Source organism: Periophthalmus magnuspinnatus, chromosome 1 (assembly GCF_009829125.3).
Source record: "Periophthalmus magnuspinnatus isolate fPerMag1 chromosome 1, fPerMag1.2.pri, whole genome shotgun sequence".
Taxonomy (NCBI): Eukaryota; Metazoa; Chordata; class Actinopteri; order Gobiiformes; family Gobiidae; genus Periophthalmus; species Periophthalmus magnuspinnatus.
The window spans coordinates 14680038-14706566 of record NC_047126.1 but is presented as its reverse complement, the minus strand read 5'-3'; the positions used below and the strand labels follow the sequence as shown (position 1 = coordinate 14706566).

Here is a 26529-nt window from a genome sequence, read left to right as displayed (position 1 = left end):
GCTTCCAGCTCCGTTGACTCTGGCTCCAATTCACTTTACATTAGAAAACGCCTCTCTCTGTAACTGCTGCTGTCAGGCTCGTCATTTTGGTCTGAAAATGTTCACATTAACCCGCTCTACATGATCCTGGTATTTCTTTCCCCCTATTGTGTCTGTAAATCAATTAATAAGAGACAAATCAGATGCCTTCTTTTCCTGAGGTCGTTCCCTTTATGGTTAGCAACAGATCTGATTGACAGGTCTTGTAGTGGGCCCACGGTGGGGGCGTTACCTTCAGCAGCTTCACTCCAGATTGGTTCTTTGGCTGCTATGATACTCGCGGTTGTAATTCCAAATATAGAACTTGGCTCCAAATTCACTCCTATAACTACTACGATGCATGAGCTTCATTTGACTGGAGCCGAACACTATGGGTGACGTCACACTCACTCAGTCCACTTCTTTATACAGTCTATGACTAGCACTGAATAATGATTGGCTGCAGGTACTGATGTTTAGGTAGTGAGAATTTGAGAGAGTCCTAAACTAACTGGATTTAAGCATTGAAATTGGTAATTGACTTATGTGAGGCTCATTCTGCTTTCTGATTGGATAATCGTCTTGAGAACCAAAAAAATTCAACTACAACACATGTGTCAAACTCAAGGCTGCACATATTTGGAGACAAAAAGATCAAATTAGGTTTTTTATTGCAATTGCAGTTAAATGCTTTTATATTTTCTAATTTGTAATCAGTTCACAGTGTACATTTTGAACCAGGAGGATGGAGCACTGAGAGATAAACTCTGAAACTAAAATGTTAAATAAATAGTTAATTCAAAGTTAAAAAAGTAGTTACATTTATTTTACATCTGGCCCTTTGAGGACAGCCATTTTGCTGATGTGGCCCTCGGTGAAAATGTGATTGACTACAACATAAACAACATGGCCATCATGTCCAGTTTTTGTAATTAAGCATAGTGGGCTATAACATGTGTACCTCATATCTGGGGTCATATTTATGGAATTTAAAATAAAAATCTTACATATAGTTGCTAATAATATTATTCCTGCGATGAAAGTGCCTATAAGTTAGCTTAATGTGAGTCAAAGTGTTCACCTTATTCCAGAAATTGCTGTGGGTGCGGTTTAGTCACATTTACGGCAAAAGCGGGTTAGGTGGAACAAGGTCAATATACTTGTTGCAATGTCTGAATATTCAGGTCTTTGTCAGTTTGCAAAGACCTGAATATGCTGACATGAAACAGACCATTCAGCAAATTTTCATGTTTTGAAATAGTTTCTTCCTGTGTCCCATGTGATTCATGTTGTGAAATGTATACCCTATAATAAAAGCTTCCTGTTCTGCCAGTTTATTCAACAGTTTAAACATGATGGAAAGTATGAATGCAAAACATGACTTTAACAGAGAATCTTTAATGTTTCTTAAATTCTTGAACTGAAAAATGGTTAAAATAAAATATCTGTTTAACTGGAAAAAGGTGAAGGCTAGAGGGGTAGTTGTATTGATGGATCTAAAGGCAGTGATTTAGGCTGCACATATTTGGAGACAAAAAGATCAAATTACATTTTTTATTGTAATTGCAGTTAAATGCTTTTATATTTTCTAAGCTGTAATCAGTTCACAGTGTACATTTTGAACATGTCCAGGAGGATGGAGCACTGAGAGATAAACTCTGAAACTAAAACAAGAACAGCATTCATATGATCATTTGAAATGAGGTTTGAACTAGATTTTCATCAAAAGACAGAGAATTTTGAGGTTGAAATTTTGATTTGACTGTGATTTATATTGTGCTGGACCAATTTGAACATCTTTTACCAACACTGATCTTGTAAAAATGTGGTTCAATATGACAAAGGCAATCAGCACCCATCGGCAGCAGTCAAAATGTATAGGGTTCTTCTTAAACACACACACACACACACACAAAAAGGTTATTCTGGTGCAAGTAAACACTCTTTGTCCTACATTCAGTTTATGACCCCTTTGTACACACTGAGATGTGCAGGGGCTACATATTACATTGGTGTTTTAGTGGAAATAACTACAAAGCAAACTAGTTTATCAAGCAGCAACAAATCACACAACACTGCAATTTTCTAAAAGTGATTCCTATGAAACATTGTCATAGTTTAGTTTGAAAAAGGGGAACCAAAATGGAAGAGAAAAAATGGGAAGTCAAATGAAACATGCACATGAAACCATCAAACCTCCTGTCAGACTTTAGTGACAGTCAAAGATGAGTGAGGAGGACCACGACTCCTCTGTGGCCAACATGGACATCGATGACAACAAAATCGCTTACAAGAGACTTCTAATGGACCCCGACAAACTGCGCTTCTCAGGTAAAACACTTGAAAACAGGTAGGCTATATCCATCTTGTTTAGTGATTCTCAAACTGTGGCATAGGGACCACTCCTGGTATACTTCTGCTATTGAGGAGGACCCTTTTCAATTTTCTTACATTTTAGGCCTGGTTCAAAGCTGGTTTAATTTATTGTTTAATCCTGGTGTAATTCCAGTTTCGCCATGCCATTATTCACCATCTTTCATTTTTCTTTTGTATTGTTGGACAAAAAAGCATTTAAACTTTCATCATGGGGTTTCATAAATGGATGCATCTAAAATAGATTATTATTCTGAAAAATAATAGCTTTTACTTTTTTCAGTTCACAGTTTGAAACAAAACCCTTTCCGCTTGGCCACTGTGTGTCTCGGGGTCCTGTGTGTTCTCCTGTTGATTGGACTCATCGGGGAATCGGTCAGCTGTAAGTATGACTATTTGGTTTTATAGGCTACTGGTTGCACATACGGATTTTCAATAAAGAACCCAACCCTGGAAGAGTGGGGGAAAAATCTGAAAGTAGAGGTTTTTTTCTTAAGAGATATGATACAAAACCAACTAGAGGCATGAAAGATTATTAATGCTTAGCTTCCAAGATCAAAGTCATTGGTCATCCTCTAATTGGTATTTTGCAATGATACACTACAATGAACACAATTTTATATCATGATCTATGTATGTGATATGTATTACTACATTATTTTACCTGGGTTATACATCTGTAATATTATATATTATTGTCATCAAATTAAGATGATATAGAAATAACAACTTCAGTGCCCATTTAAAAACAAAGTAGATAAAGTAGATAAGCAGATCTATTCATTCTGTTTAAAAGTGGACTAGTGTTAAGGCCTGTCAAAATAATTACTATATCAAGTTATCATTCAATGGAACAATCATTTTTGGGGGTTAATTTTTATCATCTGTACTTTTTCTTAGTACTAGTGGGGAACATTTTGTTATTTTTCTGTACTGCAATAAGATTTGAGCAGTAGAGAGTTGAATAAATACCTTCTATGATGCTTTATAGATACAAACTAACTACTTCAGTGTTTCTTCAGTAATATGGTGTACTTTAACATTTGTTATCGTGACAGACCTACTAGTGATACAACTTTTTCATTATTTGTTCCCCCCAAATTTTTCTTTAGATCGCAATATGCAACAGGAAAACTTAAACAAACTACAAAGTGTCAACACTGAAAAAGACAGCCTCCAGACATCTTTGTCAAGTCTTCAGAGAGAGAAGAGGAGCTTAGACGAGAAACAAAGAGAGCTGGAGAAAAGCTTGGAGGTGACAAGAAAAAGAAGGGATCAGATTCAAGAAAACTACAACTCTTTGGCTGAACAGACATACACACTGAGACAGAGCGAGACAAAATTAAAATCCAGCAATGCAGCGCTGACAAAAGATCTACAACAGGCAAATGCCACAGTGGTCAAGCTACAGATCGACAAAACAACCATTTCCACGGCTAAAGACCTTCTCCAGGCGAAGCTCGATCAGGCGGTTAAACTTAAAACCACACTTGAGGGAAACTATAAGAGTCTGTCTATAGAAAGAAATAACTTGCAAAACAGTTTCAACAACGTGACCAGACGCAAAGACCAGCTGCAGTTGAGCTACAACAGTCTGATGATGGATGTTGAGTCACTGGAGAAAAGGCTGCACCTAACAACCATTGAAAAAGACACAGCAGAAGCAAGTCACATGGACGCGGCAACAGCAAGAAACACCCTGAAAGATATGTATAATATTCTGCTGAAGGCGACGGAGCAGCTGAACTCTTCATATATGGGCGTGCTGAAGGAAAAGCAAGAGCTGGAGAAAAGTTGTGGGTCAGGCCAGGTGGAGAGGAGCTCGCTGATGGAGAAGATCGAAAACCTGACAAAGGGGAGGGATGAGCTGCAGTTGGAGGTCATCAAACTTAACGGAATAATCGCAGGTGAATGAATAGTGAGTGTGATGCAGAATACATGTTAAACTGAGGTTGTATTGTACTGTTGGCATAAAAAAAGGTAACATCAGCAATAAATCCACGAAAAAGTAATGAATTAACACTCAAATCCCAGTTCAGTCCAAGAACGTTTAAAGGTGCACGATGGAACATTTTTTGGAGGAGGGGTCACCACCTGCTTGTCTCCATGGATGTGTTTTTGTTTTGCCTAGAATGTTCCACAGTATGGCATTAAACATATCTATCACCATGAAGACTAGCACCAGATAAGCTCTGTACACAGTAAGACTGCTGGTTTTTCAAGGTAATAATGACACCAGGAATGAAATCAATGCTGGATAGATACGTGTAATGCCATGAAGATGATGGACCCCCACCAGAAAAGTTATCAAGTGCACCTTTAAGCACCCGTGATTCGTTAAATGATTTGCTCAGACATGACTTTTCCTGCTATGAATTTTGTGGACTTTCATAATCATAATTTTACTTCATCTGACCCACTGTATTTCAACAGTGTAAGGAGTATTTATGCCTAAACTAATCGTCATTCAGAGATCAATACAATACAGTAAAACCAATCAAGAATGACATACCCTGAATGTAGCAGCAGGAACACCATGAGCAGTAATATTTTTGCCAAAACCAAGGCCAAAAGACAAACATTTTCCAAATTTGACTTATTAGTTGGTGGAAAATGCCAAAAACAACCAAATGATTTTGTTCTATTTTCAGCAAAGAAATGTCCAACTGGCTGGCGGTCGCACATGTACAGCTGCTACTACACTTCAGAGACGAAGAAGAACTGGAAAAACAGTCGGGAGTACTGCAAGAACAAGGGGGCAGACCTGGCTGTTATAACCTCTCAGGAAGAAATGGTTTGTCCATTTTTTTACATTTTCTTTGTAATGTCTCAGATGTGTTGTCATGTTGTTATGTCTGTGTCTTAATTTGTCTGTTCTTAATTGAATGTTTAAAGTTTTTACCAGCCTTAGGATAACTTTAAATTTAACTCCTACATATTTATGTGGAAACTGCTGGCTGACAAATTGATGATTCAAATAAATACACAGATACATCCTTATACTACGGAAAGAGTTGAATATTGAAGACATTATTTTGTACCTATGTCTTTAAAGGTATTCATTAATGGGCTATACTCCAGTGATAAGGAGGTGTGGATCGGACTGTCTGATGACGGCATAGAAGGACACTGGACATGGGTGGATGGGACGCCCCTGAACCCGAATGCCACGTAAGTAAACTAGAACAATGCTACAGTATGTCTATAAGTAGTATTTAGGAGTTTGAGAAGTCAGATTCTGATTCCTAGAGTTGTTTCAGGACAAATAACCAAAAAATCATAATGTCTTTACTTCGAAAATATACAAATTATTGGTCAGATGTGTCAATAAAATCTCGTAATATGTGTGAGTTCACAAACTCACAAGAATCCGCCTTGGCTTGCTCCCACTGTGAGGTTAATTGTGTGGGCAGACCAATCACAGAGCAGCATCAAGCGTTGTGCGGGAGCCAAAGGTAAAATGCCCAAGCAAACCAAAACAAACATGGCAACGCTGACAGACGTACTACTTTTTAGCATTAAATCAGACTATTCTGTTTGTGAAAAAAATGCAGAAGGTAAGAGCTTTGTGCATTTGTGGACAGGAGAGATGTCTGTGCTTTTCTCTCAACTGGATGAAACTGAGTTTGATTTTTTCATGTTGTTCCGCTGTTGTGACGCTTCGACCAATCAGATCCAAATAATCATCATGAGGTTCAGTGTTTTCTGATCACTTTCAGCGAGAGGCATCCCAGATTGATCATTCAGAGTGACACACATATCAATCCAGCCAAAGCCAGGTTAAATAACAACTACTTTTGACATTAAACCTAATTAGAATGATGTTATATGAGATGCCCTAACATTGTCCCAGAATATCGACATCACAGACAAATGTCATGTGCATCACAATGTTGGCTGTAGGGTAGTCAAAAATATCACAGTAGCCAGATACTAATTGATATTAAAATTAAAAACACATAAATTGGACAAAGTCTGACCTTTCCTGAGTATTTTTAGAACGGTCTTGATGTAATTCAGAACTAGTATAAGAGGATTTTTATTTTGAATTCAAGTACATTCTATAGTCTAAAAATATACTGTTTTATTATGATTGTGGCATTGAAATTGGTACTGGTATATTCCTCAGTATTAAAATCAAGTTTGAAATGTATTGTGACAACACTATCGGATGTCTTACCTGAGTTTTGCTTGACTTTGTTGCAGGTTCTGGGGTAATGGGCAGCCCAACAGCTACGACGGTCGTAACCAGGACTGTGTGGAGTTCTGGCACCGGGCCACGGGACACGGAGAGTGGAACGATGAGAGCTGCAAGATCGAGCAGTTCTGGATATGTGAGATGTAGAACAGATACATGTTACAGAATGCGATTTTAAAATGGGTTTGTGTTTTTCAATGCATATCAACGTTTGAAGAATTTTGTGCAGCAACAAGTTGATAATCTGTGCCAATTAAAATGCTTTTGATGTTTATGTCTGCAATGTTATTTTGCACAATAAATAATAACATACATTTTTTATGCGTCGAATATTATATATATATATATATATATATTATAAGGGGCACTAGGCAACATTTTAGGTAGAGGCAACTTCTTTTCTCCATGGAGATGTTGTTGATCATTTGGAATGTTCCGCAATTGGGCATTCTATATGGCAACAAGAAGGTGACTCCAACAAATATTTTAAAAATCCAACAATTAAATAAATTAAAGATAAATATGTTTCTATCATACTGTGGAACATTCCAGGCAAAGCAATTTCACGAGATAAGCAGGTGACGGCCTCTCCACCAGAAAAGTTGCATAGTGCATCTTTAAACAAAATAAAAAATTGACACATGAATGCTGCAGCTTCTTTCAGGTAGGGCAAATGAATTTACCAGAATCAATTGAAAATCACAAACATAAATAGTTGGATATAGTAAATTCCAAAGACTTATTAAGGTAATCAAAGTCAAATTTATCATTAGAAATGATCTAGATGAAACCCTAAGTGAGAACAGAGAGCTCGAGATATTGTGAGTTTACATTAGTATTATTAGCCTATAACAAAGAAATAACAAGATAACGAGCAGACCTAAGTGAAAGTAGTATTGAATGAGGTAATGGACATGATTAAATACCACTACAGCTCCCATGGACAAGGCTTTCAGAGGAGGTTGTACAAAGCAGAGGAATCATAACATTACTTTGAGCTTCAAGTCAGAGAAACAGGCCCCACAAATGCAAGTCAGCTGAGATGTTTTGCCAGAGAAGGTACTTCCCACACAAGCTGGTCTGACGATGAGACCCTGGTGTGCGAGTGGGCGCTACAGTGGACGATCCAGTACACAGTCCACGGCAGAACAAAGCATGGACCACAAAAGGAGGTATATCCTGTACTACAGGCATGACGTTATCACTGTGTGGGTATTCCCTTGTACACGTCCAACAGACAATTTTCTAAGTGGCCTAAAAAAATGCTTAGAACTGTCTTTGAGTCCCAGCCTGTAAAAGATTTGTTTTCAACATTGATGGCCAACATTTATTACTTTATTACATGAAAATGGTTTATGTTTTGGTGAAGGCCGGTGTGACCAGAAGAGTTAGTTTAACTTTAACAGTGGATTAAATGTAATGCATAGTTTTTAGCTTCTGCTCTGCTCAAAAGTGGAAAAAGTCACAAAAAGTCCAGCAACCGATGGGGAAATGTGGATTATGAAACGATCCACGCCGTGAGCCGAATATAACTTGCCTGTAATGATGATGAATCTTCTTGGGAGGGAGCGTTTCTTCATTATTACATCAGATTAAACATAAAATAGAGTCATGCATCGCACATGGACATTTGGGAAATCATGCCTGATTTACGCGTGGCACAAGCGCCCTCTGCTGGTAAGCATCAATAATGAAGGCAGCTCTTCATTCTTTCATCAACTGGTTAACTTCAGGGAAGAATAAAAAAGGCATATTACAAAGAAAAGAAAGATAAAAACACTAAATTGACCAATATTTTTTTATTATTTACAGTGCAAATTTGCTTTTATTGATGAATACATGCTGTACAAAATTACATACATCTTAAAGCACAAAGCTTTTTAAGGTTATTATTGAAAAAAACAAACAACAAAAAAAACAAAAAAACCCAATCATAATTAAATTAATAAATTCAATGGCTTCTAAGAGCTTTTTTAACTTTTACTAAATTAACTTTCAGTGACACTCTAAACAAATACATCTATATTGTCACTGATCATATTTTAAACAGTGTTGGGAAAACTTTTTACATATATCTACAGTCATTCAACGTGCACATACATGGATCAAGCAAGATTTTAATGTTAAACCAAGTTCAAACACAGAGTAGCCCTTGGTGGATTTCAATCGTTTCACTCGATGTATGTGGAATTTTACATTATATTGCACTAAATGCTCACATCCTGAGAACATAATGTCTCTCCAAGACTGGGGCGGCTCCAGACATTTTTGGTTGGAGGAGCTGTGGGGGTGCTGAGTTCTTTAATGAGGATGCACACTTACCATGTTCACTTAAATCCTTTGGATACGAGTGCACTTCCACCTCCTACCATGTTTGAGTCGCTATTTTGAACAAGTTTAAATGTAGTTAGTCCCTGTAGTGGTGTTTATAAAACCAATATGAAATAATTTTTAATTATACACTTTGTAGTTTGAACATTTTAAATGAGATGGAATGTCCCATGAAAATGGGGCAAAAATCTGTGGGCAACCTTTGACGGTGCAATTCTAGGGCAGTTCTGGCTATTCTAGGGCTAATGCCCCCTCAAGCCCCCCCACCTGCTCCAAGTACATAATCTCATAACATAAAAATAACATTTAACATACAGAAGTGACTTAGCTATCTACACAGACTTCAGTCCACAAAGTGCTATACATCCCCAAATGCTAAAGAACAACACTAAAATATAATGAAATTTTATCTGAAATCACAGTTACTGTAGACATTGCAATCTGAGGTGGGATGCTAGGTATTCCTCACTGAAACTTTCAGCTTCATATTTGTAAATGTTCTTCAAACTAGCATTTTATAATTACATTAAAGGAATAGTTTGACAAAACACAAATAGATAATTTGTACAAGAAACTGTTTATCAGTGCAGCTCCAGTAGCATTGGGAGAGGACTCAACGAGACATCATCCTCACAAACTCTGTAAACATATATGTGACGTTAGTTTCTTTATATTAGGAGGGGGTCATTGTCTGAATTGCAAGGTATCAATCAAGTCGTTCCTGCATTCAAATAGAAAGCAGAAGTGGAAGTCAGACAGCTAGCAGTAGTAGTTCTACTAGGCCTACTACTGCTACTTCTCTGACAACATCTACTAACATAGCTATAACTTGTGATCTGCAAAATACAAATGTAGACCTATGCAGTAACTTGATAATGGAAATATTTTGAGCATGTTTTTAGGTCTGTTACTTTTGTGTGATTTTGACTTTTATCAATAACATAAAAACAGCAGCAGTAGATTTCTCTCCTCACCTTCAAAGTCGACCTCCCCATCCCCGTTGAGGTCCACGTCTCTCAGGATCTCGTCGATCTCACGGTGATGCAGCTGCTCGCCCATTAGCTTCTTCATGGCCTCCCTCAGCTCCGCCAGGCTGATCTGACCATCACCATCTGAGTCAAACTGAACACCACCATTACAAATAAACAACAATACAAATCTTTTTTTTTTTTTTAGATTCTACAATACAATGATGTCATACTCCCAGATGGGGGCTTGTGGGTAACACTGTACATGACATTTTCAAAAGATAAATCCACAAATGTTAAATCTGATCATTTCTATTAGTGACTAGAACCTAGGCCTCACTGTATTGCAAACAAATTTACCTGTGCCCATCTGGATTAAATAATATTGAAAATAGAAAGCATATCCTCTAAAACCCATCAGTGCTGTAAAGTTGTCAAAAGTATTGATACAGATACAGATCAATACCTAATCTAGCAGCAGTAGTAGAAATGATCTATACTGGAAAAATGACTTTTTCTGTTTTTGTCCTGCTCCAAATCAAAACTAATATCAAACTGTTGTGGCGTCGAAACTGGGATTGACCGTGAAGATTTTCTCTTAATATCAAAATCGAGTTTGAACTGGTAGTACTGTGACACTCGTACATTGTATGAGCTGTGATACCTCTTTGAAGGCGTCCCGAAGCTCCTTCACTCCGATCATGTCTGCAGTCTCAGCCAACATTTTAGGACCCATCAACTCCACAAAATCCTCAAAGTCCACTCTACCGCCACCTACAGGACAAGAGCAGATTGTGTTCAAATAATGGCAAAACTTTCAAATGGACCTAGTATGAGAGACATGAGGAGGACAAGAAATGTACATCACATAAAATACTGTTTTATTGTCTGTTTATTCAGCTTAATCAACATAAACACTTTCAATCAACATACAGCAAAAACTGCCACAAAGATCACTTCATTTAAGTATAGTGAAGGAAACACTTGACTGACCCCAGTTAATCCTTACTTTGCATTTGACTTCACAAATGACATGAAAAGTCAAAACAATGTTTGGTACCACTTATAATAAACAAATATTTTATCAAAAAATGATTCCAGCTTATTCATTTCAAGGGGTTAGGAGTTAGAGTATTAATTTAGTAGTTACTAAGCCGGAATAATTCTAAAAAATGTATCTGTTCATTGTGAAATTACTCTTCTTAATGTTTTAATGAGGCTGAATAAAGTGTAGTTATTATAAAAAAGTGTTACTTAATGTTTTAAAGTTTTATTTCTGCCTAGTTATCTAGAAAAGCAATTTTCTGCAAATCACTTTTATTCTATAAACAAAAGCAGAATACAAAACACTTATGTGGATCGTAACGGGTGTGTTAGTGACAAAATGCTTATTCAGGGCAGCAGAAGCTAACCCAGCTAAATTAGGAGAATGACTTTGCCCTGGACAAATGCCACTTAATCACTGAGCACAAACTTGTCTGAGGACAATTTAGCCGCACCATTTGACCTAGTAACTACAGGACGTAGGAGCAGAGATAAGCCACATTCTGCATACTGACCTAAAAGAGCAAAATCCAACTATTAGCATGAGATCTGCAGTTGTTTTTTGTACTGATCCTATTGTTTTACAAAAAGCATAGTCACATAAACTATAAGAAGTGCAAATAACACACCACCAGCTAAATTCAGAACATATTTAAAATCTGTGTTGACACATCTATAAAGGGATGAACATTTTAAAGCTGCACTGTGTACCTTTCGGCCTGCTTGTCTCCATGGAGATGCTATTGTATTGCCTGGAAAGTTCCACAGTATGACAATAAACTTATCTTCATGGAGACAAGCAGGTGACAAGTTACAGGTCTGTAAATCTGTGGAGAGGTAAGATTTCTAATGCATGTTTTCAATGTATTTTTGAGCAATTAAAACATCTGTAATTGGATTAATGAAAGATACCTAAATGCGTTGTTTAGATATTGTGTAACATTCCAGGCAAAGCAATAACATCTCCATGGACACAAGTAGGTGGCGGACCCCCCATAAGATGTTGCATAGTGCTCCACTGAAGATGCAGTTTATGAGTTTGTACTTGGACCATGGTTTGTGTCACAGCTGGATGTTGCTCATTAGGGGAAAGGACCATCTGTTGTTTAATAACATAAAACAATTACCTAATTATGTAATTGGATAAGTCAAATTGATTAAAGCATTTCATAATTGTTTGGCAAATCCAGAAGGTTTTTAATTACATAAGACAGACATTCATGGGGGCTGTGATGTGTTTTAAAAGTTATAAAGGCTTTCAGTTTCAGCGTATACATTTGGCTAGTTCTATATGACACACAGTTTGAACAAAGATAGAAAAAGATTGTGTCTGCTGGGGACAACAGACAAGTGTCTTATCTGAGCAAGCCTGTGTTCCCAGTGACACGGACTGGACTGATCGAAAGAAGTGAATACTCCTACACTGAAAATGTGGAAGGAGAGAACGATGACCCATGCTGGCGTGTGAAAAGATATTGGGGAGTCTACATGTAAAGTAGTAATTGAGCAATGGGACAGGTTTTTGTGCGTACGTGTCTGCAACTGTCTAGACCACAGAGTTGTAGCAGCAGATGTTATCTATCTATTATCCATATTTTTCTAATGCGTTTAGCTCAGTTAATAACAATTGGCAGAATTCTCCACTCAGTGCCCGATGTAACTCGATATTACATACAGTACGATTTATGCCTGTCCCGTTGTGTGTGTGGTACTCACAGATCTGCTGGCTCAGTTCAATCAGCTCCATCTCTGTGGGCATGTATCCCATAGTCCTCATGCACTCGCCCAGGTCCTTACAGCTGATGAAACCATCTTTGTCTTTGTCAAACTCCCTGAACGCCTCTCGAAGCTCTGCAGACAAAATAAACAGAAACTATATTCAACCATTTAATACCTCTGTGTTTTTTTGTAACACTTTCATTTAGGGAGCGCATATTAATGGATAATAGTAAAAGGAAAAATAGTTCTGTCTCTGTTTTTATCAAGTGCTTAATAATGCTTTGTGCGAGTGCTTTTGTCAAACATTATATTCTGTGTTTTATTATCTCACTGAAGAGAATAACTTTCTAATAAATGCAATACATACCATTTAAAGCAGATATGAACAGATCAAAGTCTTTGCTCTAACTGTTAAATCAAATCTCTCCAGCTTTGAAGTCTCTTCATTAGGCACATTTTATCAACCCTTGACATTTAGACGAAAATATTCACTTAGAGCACAAACACTTAAATACCTTCCATCTCTTCTGGCCGCAAATCCCGATCCTACAGGAAACCACAGAAAAGACACAGAGAATAAATGTTAGTAACAGTAGCATGGATAGGACAGAATAGATGTGGGCAATATAGAGTTACTGATAATATTTGAAAATATGCTAAATCTGAATATTGGGTACATCAAAAATACTTAAGAGATTAATAAGATTAAGAATACAAAATAAAGTTTTATTATTGATTTGAAGACGATGTTGTTGATTGGAAATTTAAAATCTTTTCTTTCATGTTTATATCATTTGTTTATTGCTTGAACAGAATGTCAAATATCCAAATAAACTTCTGTTTTTTAATGTACTTTTTTTTTTTATCCTAATCATTTTATATTATGCCTTACATTCATATTGTATCCACTGCAGCACACAAAGACTGAGAGGTTGTCACAGGAGAACAAAACAATATTTAGCTTTAACTGTACTTTACTATATTAAAGGCGTATTCTTGTGTATTGTGTGCCATTCATCGTTCAGCGGGCCAACAGAGACTCTGATGTGGATTACACAACTGGTTGATCTGGACAAACCTATAATAACATTTGATCTGCCCCATAATATCATCCAGTCTCATGGTTTCAACAGACTTTGCGGACAGCTGTGCATATGCTCTGCAATTCAAAACACATGTATTTAGGCAGAATATCACAAATCCAGGCATTATGCAATGGAGTTTTAACTGTCAGAAGAAACTCTATGAAAATGAATGAAAAGTTAACCAGCAGCAAAGGCCAATAACAACTAATAATTCCAAAACAGTTTGTATAAAGTATTAAGTGCTAGTTATGGAGAATACATTTTGTAAGCAGTTATATACAAATACAAGCCGTCTTACACTGAATGCAGAAGTAATGTGTTGCATACAGCTTCTTGTGGTTCAAATTGAATTAATGTATGTGTGGTACATCGCTGTAACATTATGAACATGAATTATACCCGGCTGGATTACGGCACACAGGGAGACAACCGAGATTACAGCTCTAAATTGTATTACAAATCACAGAGGCTTAACAGTTTTTTAATTTGTTCACTGACTGTCGAGTTTTCTGGTGCTGACACATGAGAAGTAAACACCATCACATGAAATACTTATGCACACCACTAGGAATTTTGTGTTTGTTACTAAAACCTGCACTATGTGACTTTACTGGAGAGGGGAATGCTAACTGCTGATTCCCATGGTGAAGCTTTGCCTGGACTATCTCTTCTTAAAGTGAGCAAGGTCACCTCTCCACAGATCTGACCTTTATTTTAGCATGGTGGCATTTGCTTGTCTCCTTAGAAAGATGAGCATTGCCTCAGGTGTGAATAAATAAGGAACCAAAGTGTAAAACTTAATAGAATGAGTGGTTGCAAAAAAAACATATTGTCAAACAAAATAAAGAGACATTTCTTAAAGGGCCGATATTACCCTGTTTACTGAACTATGTTTTAATGTTGTTTCTTCATCAAAAACAGACTACAACTACCCAGAGTTGTGTTTTGTTTCTTTGTCTCATGTTTAACACACAAACCCTGCATGTTTAGGCTGAGTTGTTCTCTCAAACAGAAAACACTCTGTTCCACCTTGTGATGTCATTTAGTAATACAAAAAGTGCTCCATTATGCTTATAAACTCCATACACCTTCACTAGAATCATTTGGTTAATTTGATCCCTGGAACTGCCAATTTCTACTAAAGAAGAGATAAAATGTAGCTGTAAACTTGAAAACTATCACTTCATGACATCACAAGGTGGACCAGAACATTTTGAGCTTTGGAGATGTAGACAGACTAGTAGTGCAGGATTACTCAAACATGTGTGAATGAAACAAAACACAACTCCAGGTATGTTTTTGATGAGGTAACAGCATTATAACATGGCTTAAAGTTAAAAAATAAAGCTTAAAGAGTCAATTTAATGTAAAATAGGACCTTTAAAAGTAGCATGGTCAACTGCTAATTCAGAAAAAAAATATTGGTGAATATAGCAACTCAAACTAGATCAAATATCAGAAAGTCTATCATCGAATGTTACTCTAGCTGTTTAATTAAATGCCTCTAGTTTAAAGTATAAACTTGAATACTAGGCTAGGATATCAATAGTTGCATATCCTCAGCTATCTGATGTCACAAAGTCAGCCCAAGGACTTCAATCCAACATCTGTGACCACTGTCTGTGAGTGCAGTGTGGTCATAATGGGTCTTTTCAATTAGCAGCTGCAGTTCACAGATGAGCTCACCCATCTGCTGCCCTCAGACAGAGACACTGGATTTATGACCAAGACCTCCATCAGCATACGACTTATCCATCTAGATCCAATTAGAGCAAAGTCTGAGAAATATTCAGATACAAATGAAGCAGGTACCGACTATCTCTACCCCTCCAGTCACAATATATTCCTTGCTCAGATGTGAAATTTAAAAAAAGGGAGCGTACACCAAAGTAGAGTCATTTTGGATACTCTAATGGTATAGTATGTATGTTTCAGGAGGTGGCATATCACCTGCATCATTCAATGGAAATAGAAAGTTAAAATCATAAAATCTCCATGAAGATAGATACGTTTTATGCCATACTGAGGAAGATTATATCCAACGCAACAATATTTCCATAGAAACCAAAAACATGCTTTTATTTTAGTCAGTTTTATGGCAAAAAAGTTTCATACCGTGACTTTAAGTAAAATAGCAGAAAAAATAGGCATGTGTGTGTTGACTGTAATAACAAAAAAAACAACAACAAAAAAACAACAACAACAAACCTCTAATAAAAAAAAATTAAAAAAAACTCTAATAAAAAAACAAAAACAAACTCTAATTTAAAAAACAAAAACAAAAAAAAAACAAACAAACAAACAAAAAAAACAAACATTATTACCCCAGGTCTTAAATATTAAAAACTAAACACACATAGGTAATTATAACCCAATAACAGAATCAGGTCCGTTCCTTTCCTGTTTAAAACTGATGTGCTCAGCCTCTTTTGGCATAATCACAATTAAATATAGAGAAGTGTATTTAATTAGGAATAGGAGGTGGGTGAAAATTGAAATTGAGACACAAATTCGAGTAAAATAATGATGAGGGAACCCCGTTATAACACATAACTATAATTAAAGCTTATAAAGTCATTGTTTTATTATGATAGATGTGATGTCTAGGATTTGTAACTAGGAGCGCAATGACTCTGCACACGTAAGAGCTGGAAATGACTAGGGACCTTAGTTTAACCATATTTTGCAATTCCAACACTAATTGCCCATTGCGTTAGGTGATGAAGTACATACAAGCTGACTCTGAGTGAGCCCTTGTCTGAGGAAGATACAGGCGGGTCCCACGATGTTATGCAGCATGTTGACGTTTTGGACCAGAGCACAGAGAGGCCCCTCCAGCACACCGGCCTCCTCGTCTTCCTCCTCTGTGTCCATCTCCAGTGTCCCGCCCACAGGGGTCCCAAAGCCTTCTACCACCTTAAAACAAGCAGGTCCCGGGATGTTAGCGAACACAAATTGTATAGACTCTACACAGTGGAAAACATAAGAGACCACTATAAAAGTATCTATTTTAAGTCTAATACATGCAAGTTTGGTAAGACAAAACTTGAACATCTTATGATCAGCCTAACTTAAAACAAGTCTACTGAAGAAGTACAATAAAGTTGTTGTTTTTTTTTCTTAAAGTGCACACTTTTTGATGGAGGATAAAAGTGTAAAGTGCTCAAAGTTGAATGCCACATTGTGGAACATTTCCGGCAAAGAAACAACATCTCCATGAAGACAATTTAATACAAATATCTGTCTTTGTTCTTAGATATAACTGTGTTCTGTGTTCTTAGTTTTATAACTAGGAGAGCAGTGTATTATCTTTAAACTGCAAATAAAAACTACCACAAGAAAAAGCTGGTTTACTATAATTGTGAGGTACAGTGTTATTAGCTTTTGTATTTATAGAATAGCAAAGATAGTAATCACCAGTACATAGTAATTTCTATATTTTTTTTATCTGGCTGTGTCCCAAAAAAGTTGGATTAAATGATAATGTATAGCCTACGTTATTTACTAACAATGAAAATGATCAGGTGATAGCAACAAGGTGCTAAATGTTCTTAACCCAACCAACTCGATACAATAAGGTCATAACAATTAGACAGAGGACTCTTTTATAAAGTCCAGTAAACACAATAGTAAAGCACAATCAAATTAGAAGCGATATAATATGATACGCTGATTAAAAGTGAGCACATTTAAAGCAGACAGTTCCATATCAAACATTTAAACATATCCAGTTTCCAGTGGTCACCTATATTTTCCAAAACTGTGCGGATGAATTTTGACCTTACCTTCTTCTTTTTACTGTTCTTTTTGGGCGCCTTGTTGATATTTCCCATCACCTGTTCCAATTCAACCACTTCTTCCTGTCTCTTTTCTCTCATCAAAAGTTGCATAAAAATCCGAAATCCATGCTTCTTGTACTGCGTCCCATAATGCGCCTTTAGTCTCACTCTCTGTTACTACAACTATCACTAAGTCTCTCTTGGCTCCACCTGTGCTCCTATTGGTCGAGGTGGAGCAGTGATGTCACACTAAATCCCACAAACCCCCACAGCTATAGAGAAACGCCATGTCCACCTTTGGCGAGTTTGAAGCGATTTTATGAAGGGATTGGGCGATCAAATGTGTACTGCCGGATTGCATGACTGCACCATTTTCAATCTCTCTGCCTGTCTTTCTGTCTGTCTCTCTCCTTCTCTCTCTTTCTCTCTCTCTCTCCACACACACATTTTGTTTTTCCATCTCAATTTTGTATCGGATGAGTGATCTCTTGAATTGGGACCAACCTCACCTAATCCATACCCCTCCCACCTTCATCAAACATGGGGTTTATAGTGTCAAAATGACCACTCCGACCCTGTGTATGTGTTTGTGCGTGTGTGTGTGTGTGTGTGGGGGGGTGTGTGGGTGTGTGGGGGGGTGTGGGTGTGTGTGTGGGGGGGGGGGGGGGGGGATAGAGGGAGAGGGCAGTCAGATTAATCCTTGGCATGTCAGATTAGAGGAAGGAAAGACAATCTAGCACAGATATATCGCATGTAAAACAGATAGGGAATATGAACTGATTCAGGGCTACAATAATAATATTTTTTATGTATACTTTTCATTTGCAATAAAATTTTCAAAAAAGAGTTAATTGCTAAGGAAATATTGCTCACTTTAGTCAGGGCATCTGGCATAATAATTTGCCAAATATTTTAATAAAGAGGTCATCTCACAAATGCATGGTCCTGTTATAAAAAGTATAAAATTACACTGGTAAATAAAGAAAATAAACAAACAAATACATGTATCAAACTCGCTCACTGTCTCCTCAAAAAATATCCTTACACTATTGTTCTTGTATAATAAATAATAATAATAATAATAATAATAATAATAATAATAATAATAATAATAATAATAATAATAATAATAATAATATCTCAAACTTATATAGCACTTTTTGAACACATCAAAACTAAAAGACTTTCAATCAATCATAATGACCACGCATATACAAAATGATATTAAAATAGCACACAGTGGGACTTTGACTTCATGTTGTCCCGGTCATTTGAGGAGTGTGCCAGAGATTAGTTTGGTTTGTGTTTGAGCCCATGCTGCAATAATCCTTTGGGTCATTTTAGGCTCCATCATTTTTCCAATTTCAAAACGTCCATTTTGGTTTATCACACACTTCCTGCTAAGTTGCCTCTCCTCTATCCAATTATCTCTTAAAGTAACTTCTGATTACCAGAAGAAATGCTTAAGATGTTAATATCATGTTAACTGTATAACGTGGAAAGAACAATTACAATTTGAGAAATAATTGATATGAGCATATTTGACCACCAGAGTGCAGCAAAGCTCAATTCATTTTATTTAAATCCAACGAGTTGGGTATTAATCCTCCACGATTTGCAATATTAATTTGTCTCCACTAGATGTCAAACTAATTTCTCATTTTTACCATCAGTTGTTTTAATTTTAAAACAGAAAGTGCATTTCTCCTTTGTCATCATCTCTTTCCCTTTGCTGATAAAAAACATGATCATACAAATAAATAACATAAAATAATATAAGAATAATCATTATATATAAAAAATAAAAGCAGTAGATATTTAATATTTTAAGCAAATTGTGAAAATGGTGATGCAGACTGTTACTCCTGGCGTGACCCCTGAACTTGACATTTGGATGGACTTTTAACATGTGCTTCAGTTGTAAGTATCCTAACAGACAGGGGAACAGAAGGTGACGATACAACTTGCAACAAAGGATTTGCATCCACCTGTCTCTGCTCTGTTATATAATGGTATGTGCCTTAGCCCACAGACCCATCTGGGTGGCCCTCAGATTAGCAAAGGGAAGCCTGGACATGCTACGTGCTGTTTCCGTGTTTCTTACTGGGCTTCAGAAAAGCATGAATGTAGCATTGGAGAGTGTAATGCACAGAGGTGCATGAAAATGGATGTATTTTAATGGAGCAAACTGTTGCAATTTAATAGTTAAAAGTACAGGGAATAAATCTGAATAGTCAGAGCCAATGGTAATGTTGGTTCATTTTGTTGACATATTTTATTTACAAAAAAATGTATAGAGGGGATTTTAGGATTATTTTAATAAATTGGATATTGCTAAATTCAAATTTGGCCTCATTTTAAAAATGAATAAGTCGGTAGATTTGGAAAGAGATTAGATAACAACAAACTTAAAATGAAAAAAAAAAGGGGAAAAAATCTGTTTTGTCTAAAAAGAAATTTAGCATCATCATGAATAATTTTATTAAACTTTCATTTGATTAGATTTCAAGTGATAAAAAAAATAAATGTTTGTAAATATGATGCTCTTTTAGCTTGTGTGCAGCCACCAAACCCTTAAACAATGTGTTTATTATTATTATTGCAACATAGTGTCTTGGTATATGTAGTCACTCTTCAGGGAATTTTGCTTTTTATGTGCTATTCACCATTGCATACATTGCCTTAAATGTCTGCACAGTTAACACAAAGACAAATCCAGCCTTAACTATCCAGTGTGAAAAAGCTCATCTATCTTTAAAGCCCAAAACCAAGCTCTGGGTGTGAGTCTACTCTTCATCCCTTGACACCAGAAAATGCACCAGCTGCCCTAAAGACGAGTCCAAATACGCGGCCAACTCCACAGACTTCAGTAACAGCCCCCTGGAGCACTTCCAAATGTAGGATTTTTGCCATACTAATAGCTCTGCCCTAGGGTCAGGGCTAGTGCTCTGGCCAAAATCACTTGTGCCCATGTGTGCTGCCCACGCTGACATGCACACTGACATACAAACACAGATGCCAGGCAGATGTTTCCATCAGATCATCCAAATGCAATCAGATAGATTTCTAGAACATGAGAGCCAGATATTAAACTCCTCTAACTTAAGGGTTAAGAGGAAAGGTGTTTTCACAATAAAGTTGTAATATACAAATCAGTTCAATTCAATAAAATGAAATAATGTTTGCACAGTATGACTGAAGATGACAACAGTAAGACAAGTTAACTATAATGTGATTAAGTCAGTGATTCCCAAGGTTGGGTGAGGGGCCTCCTGTGGGGCCTCAGATGCACAAAACAAGCATAAAAGTGAGTGAGCGGTTAGTAGAGGTTGGATGGTGCAGATTGCCTTCCTCCCTCCCATCAGTCTGCCCCAGAGCAGCTGTGGCTGCAGAAATAACTTATTATCACTGAGAATGGAATGAATAATGCACAAAATTGTAAACTTTGAGCATATGAAAGAGAGAGAAAAGAGATTATTAACATTATCATATTATTTTAAGTGTGAATTACATTAAGAGGGGCCATATAAGAATTATTGTATCAATATGGGGAGCCACAGGCAGCACTGCAGACTTTGGGAATGGTCACATGAAGTCATGGGTTTCCCCATCAATGTCTAATAACTCCAGATAACTTCATGCTGAAGAATGATCAGATAAATCACAACATTTGTCACTTCGATTGCTTGTTTATTTCAGTTTGGCCTTTCAAGGAATAGTTTACAAACTAACAAAACATAGATTTTGAGCTTGCACAAACTTGAATAAGATGTTTAAGAACCTATTAGGTCTAATTACAAAAATGTAACATTGGGGCTGTGTGGACTGTCCTACATTCACCTTTCTTCCCCTCGCTCCCTCTTTCCCTTTATTACACTGAACAATTCCCAAATCAGTGATAATGCCGTTTGCACCTGTGCAGACAGGATAAAATTAGGATATATATGAATTTGCTTAAGGATTGAGCGCTCCTGCCACAAATAAAAAATCACACACCTTGAACAGTTAACATTAGAGACATTGAGAGACCAGCATTCAGGATCTATGCAGTTATTACATTTGTTTTAGTTGTTCCTTTTCTTGGTCCATCAAAACAAATCCTTCAGAAGCAACAGGCATATGATTAGAATCATATATTAAATTTACATTTATCAGATAATGGCTGACTACAGTTAGATAATAAATACCTTTATAGTAGAACACTGACAGAGAAGGTCCCTATTCTTTTTGATTATATATAATTCAGTAAAACCTAACAGTACTCAGCTCTACACGTGATGCAACATTCCCATTTTGTCCAACCATACGACCGTCAATCCATGGTAGCAAGGTTATGGCAGATTTGCAAATAAAATATTTGGTTATAAGAACAATAATGTAGATTGTGGAATAACGTTTATTTATAGAAAGCAAACCGTCACAAAGCTGCTTATATAATTTGAGCGTATGACAACAGATGGTAGACTCAAAGAAGATGTCTCATCATGTCAAAGGGTACACACTGAACACAACAATGCAACAAGTCTTTCACACGTGCAGTTTTTTTTTACATTTTTATCCACAGGTTTCAGAGAGATGAAAATGTAACATAGTTGGAACAGCAATCAACAATTCAAAAGAAAATACACTGGATCTTCTTAAACTTACTTGCTTCTCCTATGCTACATGCACATAAGCAAAACAGACTGTACTGGATTTCAACGTCACTGGTCATGACTGGACAGTCCATGTGCATCTGGTCTACTCTTCTCTTAGTGTTTAAAGCTTTAATCTGCCCTTTAGGTACCAATCAAACTCTTCTCAGTTTCTTTATGACATTAAGCCGTCCATTATAGTTCAGCAGCACTCACCCTGCTCTCTCTACTCTGCTGTCATGACTCCATCTGCCACAGACACATTGGACCAATCATATCCACACTAATATGGCAATAACTGTTTAACTATCTGAAAAAGTGAAAAACAGATCAATCATGTTCCAGTTATCAGGGTAATACAAAATAAATAAATAAAAAAGAAATACTACTACTACTACTACTACTACTACTACTACTACTACTACTACTACTACTACTACTACTACTACTACTACTACTACTACTACTACTACTACTACTACTACTACTAACAACAACAACAACAACAACAACAACAACAACAACAACAACAACAACAACAACAACAACAACAACAACAACAACAACAACAACAACAACAACAACAACAACAACAACAACAACAATAATAATAATAATAATAACAGAAATATTCCTTTTGTCCATATTGCCCACAAATAAGATCTGATAGGCTCATTTGGAAATCATCACAATAAAAATGTGTGCACTGAAACTTGCTAATTTGAAGAAGAGGATTAAGTCTTAGTGTTCATTAATTAATATTAATTATTATTATATATATATAAATCCTTTCTTTGAGTAGTTTATAACCACTCAGGTATTGTAGACAGACCCATTAAACTGACAGTAAATGTCTGTGCATTGCCACATCTAGAGGACATTGTGGCAAGCATTAATCAAGATATTCTGAAACATCATTTCCTCTGTTGACATGTTGATCTGTGACATTATGTGGGACGTGGTTTCAGGAGGCTGAAAAGACCTGAAACAATTTTTTTTTTCTTTTTCTTTTTGCAGATCATTTGTCACTGATGGCTCCTTTAATAGGCATACTCAAGATCTGAAGCTGGGGAAATCTGGGAAGCAAAAGGACTTTGTACGAGGTAACATACGTGGGTTATCAGATTGTTTAGTCACCACATCCTCAGCACATTACAAAAACAAGACAACTTTCAACAAGCACACACAAGAGACCAGATAACTGTAGCCACAGGCGTAACACTAAAACTTAATTCCACCACCACTAATTCAATTAAACAACAAACAAATGCAAACAAATAAATGAAGAAATAGACAGAATCACTTACCTATATAAACCTATTACATTGTTATTGCAGCTTTATAACACTGGGATAGAGTGTTGCTATCTGAGACGAGCCCCCAAAACTAAACTTATAATTTATTTAAAAGGAATTTAAAAAGATGCTGAAATGGTTCAAACAAAAATGCTATTTACAAAAAGAGGCTCTCAACAGAGTAGTAAAATGTATAACCAAAACTAATAAGGCTAACAAAACAAAAATGTACAAATTACAATAACTCAAAAAGACAATCTGGTCTCTAAACTTAGTCACAAAGGACTACGACATACTGTGGCGACATAGAGCAAATGTGTCATGCTGTTCACTAACAGAATCTTGTAGCAATCTGGGGCACCTTTTAATGTGTGGCAGCTGCTGGTGAAAGCCTGACTACCTTAGCGGAAGGGGTTTACCTGTGTTTTGGGTGTATAGGGGAAAGGTGAGTGCAATAAAGCAGCTGTAATTGAACACATGAAAAATGGTTTAAGTTTAATGCCATACTATGGGACATGAACAATAACTCAATAAATGGGCAGTTTGAGCCTGTTCTATGTACATTTCAAGTAGCACTTTTCATGTATGAATGCCAAGTCCTCCAAAAACACTGAAATATTGTCAATTACTTTAGACAGAACAGCACATATAGTGACCGGACGAGACTCTAGAGAACACAGTTCAACAGGTACTCAAATGTGACTTGAACAAACTGATCACAACAAACCCAATAGAAGACAAACCAGCAGCACTTACACTTAATTCCCATGGTAACTTTTCAATAAATGTGTTCTATATGATGATTACTGCTCTTTTTTAAGGCAAATATATAATGCTGTTGTATTGTCATATGTCACACATCGCTTGTTGCATACAACTACTACAGTCTGTGGTTGTGATCCAGGAAGCTCTTTCTTTTTTTTCGTTCAGCAGATCTGTTCAGATTATTTTAGTGCTCAATTTGCTATTATATTGCTCAATCTCAATTTTCAATTCAATTTTATTTAGTTGGTTCAGTTTCATTAAAAGTTCAAACTTTTAAACATTGTCATTAAACACCAAAATAGTCAAATCTGAACAGACGGTTGGCTGTAGACCTCTCGATTAAAAAGACTCAAGTTTACCCAAGAATGTAAATGATGATTACAAATTACTGAATCTTAGTCTCCATTAAAATGTGATTAATTACAAAGTCCAAACCCAAGGGACTCTGCATGAAGAGTGCCTCTTACCTGCCCAAAGACAGAGTCCACGATGGGGCGGAGCTTCCTGCCGTTGCCCTCCTGCAGCCACAGGTCCTCTGGGTCGCCCACGGGAGAAGACAGACTCAGGGTCTTGGCTTTGGGTCTCGGGGGTCTCTTCATACTTGCCGAGCTCCATCGCCTGAATGACTCAATCTTCTTCTTGATGGAACCCTGAAGAAGAAATCATGAATTGTGTATGTTGCTACGTGTGTGTGTGTGCCTTACTAAACTTTGACCATTGTGAAAAATAAAATTGAAATTGAATTGAATTGAACTGAACTGAACTGAACTGATTATACTGTAAAAGAATGTGTCTTTCCTATTACCACTGCATATCATCTGCCTACAAGTGTATATGTTAAATGTGTAACTTTCCAAATTTGTATCAAAACTTTTCTGAATTATTCTTAAAATTAAATGTAATGCATAAATGCCAGATAAAGGCCATACATTCCCCTTTTATAAAATTATTGTATCATTACTTTAACTGATACATTTTATGGGTCAATGTCATACAAGATGTACTAAATTGACATTCATATATTTGGTACAGTTTTTCATCAGTTCTTCACAGTCAGATTAACTAAAGAATATTAAAATATAACTTCACGTGTTTCCTGTAGTGGACTGATTCCAGCTGTAGGCCTCACATCCCCTGCACGTACCACATAGTTTTTAGGACAAACAGGTCATGTCACTTAAATTTAGTCAAGTTCTTGGACTGACCTTCTTCAACAGCTTTCCCTCGGAGCCCTCCATGGACGCGCTGCTGCTGCTGCTCTGGTTGTGGTGTGTTTTGGGTTTAGTCCGTTTGGCATTCACACAGATGTAATGCCTCCGTGTCCACTCCACCTCTTTATCTGTCTAAACAAGGCTCTGACATGGGCGTCGCTCCTCCCTCTTCTCCTCTCATCCCGAGTCCGCACTATCGCTTTCATCTCCCCTCCTGTACTTACAGCCACCACTCTCATCTGCGAACACACTATTCACGCACAATCCCTAAATCTCAAAAAAACAAACAATATTATAATCAGTTAGTCTAATCTACAGTATAATATTGTAAAATCAGCATCTTGTCCAACCTGTTGAATGAGCAATTATATTGTATGTGTGGTTTATTTTCTGTCAAACTGCATCAATGAAAAGTCTTGTGTTTTCAAACAGTATTTCTGTCCATGTATGCGACATGTCCCATAATCCGGCATTTATTTCCTCTCTCTGTCTCTGATCTCTCCTGATGTAGGCTTGTCCTCAATCCTCTGCACTTAATGTGCTTCTCATTGTTTATTACAGTCACCATATGGACCTGGCTCTGTCCAAATGTGTGTGAGTGTGATGAAATCTCACTAAAATAACTGAAAGGTTTTGTGATTACAATTTTGTTTGTATTTTAATACATTTTTAACCAAGAAAGTCCCAGTGAAATGTGAAAAATCATTTTCTGGGGAGTCCTGGCCCCTTATAATAACCTATTGTTCATGTTAGAGCACCCAGAGGTAACCTACGCAGACACATGGAGAACATGCAAACTCCACACAGAAAGAGCCTGTGCTACATCACCGTGCTGCCGGTGTTGTGTTGTAGTATGGCTGGACAAAAAATCGATTAAATCAATTAATCTAATTCAATTTCAAATTGATTTGTTTAGTTCTTGCATTGGAAATTGCATTAGAAACACAAGGAAGACTGCTCACTGCAGTCACAGGGACCAAGAGTGAGCACAGGGCCACACATAGGGCAACGCACAGGGCCATGCACTGGGCCATGCAGGGGGCAAAAGTTTGTTTCATCTCATGCATAAAAGTTTTCCCCAATGGGCAGTGGGTTAAATACACTGCCTG

At 36.9% G+C, this 26529-nt stretch overlaps 2 protein-coding genes across 3 annotated transcripts; one reads left to right on the top strand and one right to left on the bottom strand.

The window, feature by feature from the left end:
- Window positions 1-2200: 2200 nt before the first annotated feature.
- Window positions 2201-6861, top strand: LOC117392453 (CD209 antigen-like). Its single transcript, XM_033990577.2, has 6 exons — window positions 2201-2349; window positions 2675-2773; window positions 3504-4298; window positions 5043-5185; window positions 5447-5562; window positions 6598-6861. Exons 1-6 carry the CDS (start codon window positions 2244-2246, stop codon window positions 6734-6736), a joined length of 1398 nt encoding a protein of 465 aa, XP_033846468.1. The 5' UTR covers window positions 2201-2243; the 3' UTR covers window positions 6737-6861.
- A 1517-nt stretch (window positions 6862-8378) lies between these two features.
- On the bottom strand, window positions 8379-25683 carry cabp2a (calcium binding protein 2a). Of its 2 annotated transcripts, none has more exons than XM_055226668.1 (7): window positions 25415-25683; window positions 24677-24859; window positions 13167-13197; window positions 12649-12783; window positions 10553-10662; window positions 9895-10042; window positions 8379-9559 (listed from the first exon to the last, which is right to left on the bottom strand). In XM_055226668.1, exons 1-7 carry the CDS (start codon window positions 25445-25447, stop codon window positions 9534-9536), a joined length of 666 nt encoding a protein of 221 aa, XP_055082643.1. In that variant the 5' UTR covers window positions 25448-25683; the 3' UTR covers window positions 8379-9533. The 2 variants fall into 2 exon arrangements, with proteins under 2 accessions (XP_055082643.1, XP_055082326.1); XM_055226351.1 differs by lacking the exons at window positions 24677-24859; window positions 25415-25683 and adding exons at window positions 16470-16652; window positions 17522-17673.
- Window positions 25684-26529: the final 846 nt, after the last annotated feature.

Bases quoted from the DNA above. Each gene is read 5' to 3' on its own strand.
- cabp2a (XM_055226351.1), bottom strand. From the start codon at position 17,626: ATGCAACTTTTGATGAGAGAAAAGAGACAGGAAGAAGTGGTTGAATTG. The intron at 13,198-16,469 runs GTATGTACTTCA...GGTTTCCTGTAG, and splicing joins GGCTCACTCAGAGTCAGCTT to GATCGGGATTTGCGGCCAGA. The intron at 10,663-12,648 runs GTGAGTACCACA...CTTGTCCTGTAG, and splicing joins TGAACTGAGCCAGCAGATCT to GTGGCGGTAGAGTGGACTTT.
- LOC117392453 (XM_033990577.2), top strand. From the start codon at position 2,244: ATGAGTGAGGAGGACCACGACTCCTCTGTGGCCAACATGGACATCGAT. The intron at 2,350-2,674 runs GTAAAACACTTG...TACTTTTTTCAG, and splicing joins CGACAAACTGCGCTTCTCAG to TTCACAGTTTGAAACAAAAC. The intron at 5,563-6,597 runs GTAAGTAAACTA...ACTTTGTTGCAG, and splicing joins CCCCTGAACCCGAATGCCAC to GTTCTGGGGTAATGGGCAGC.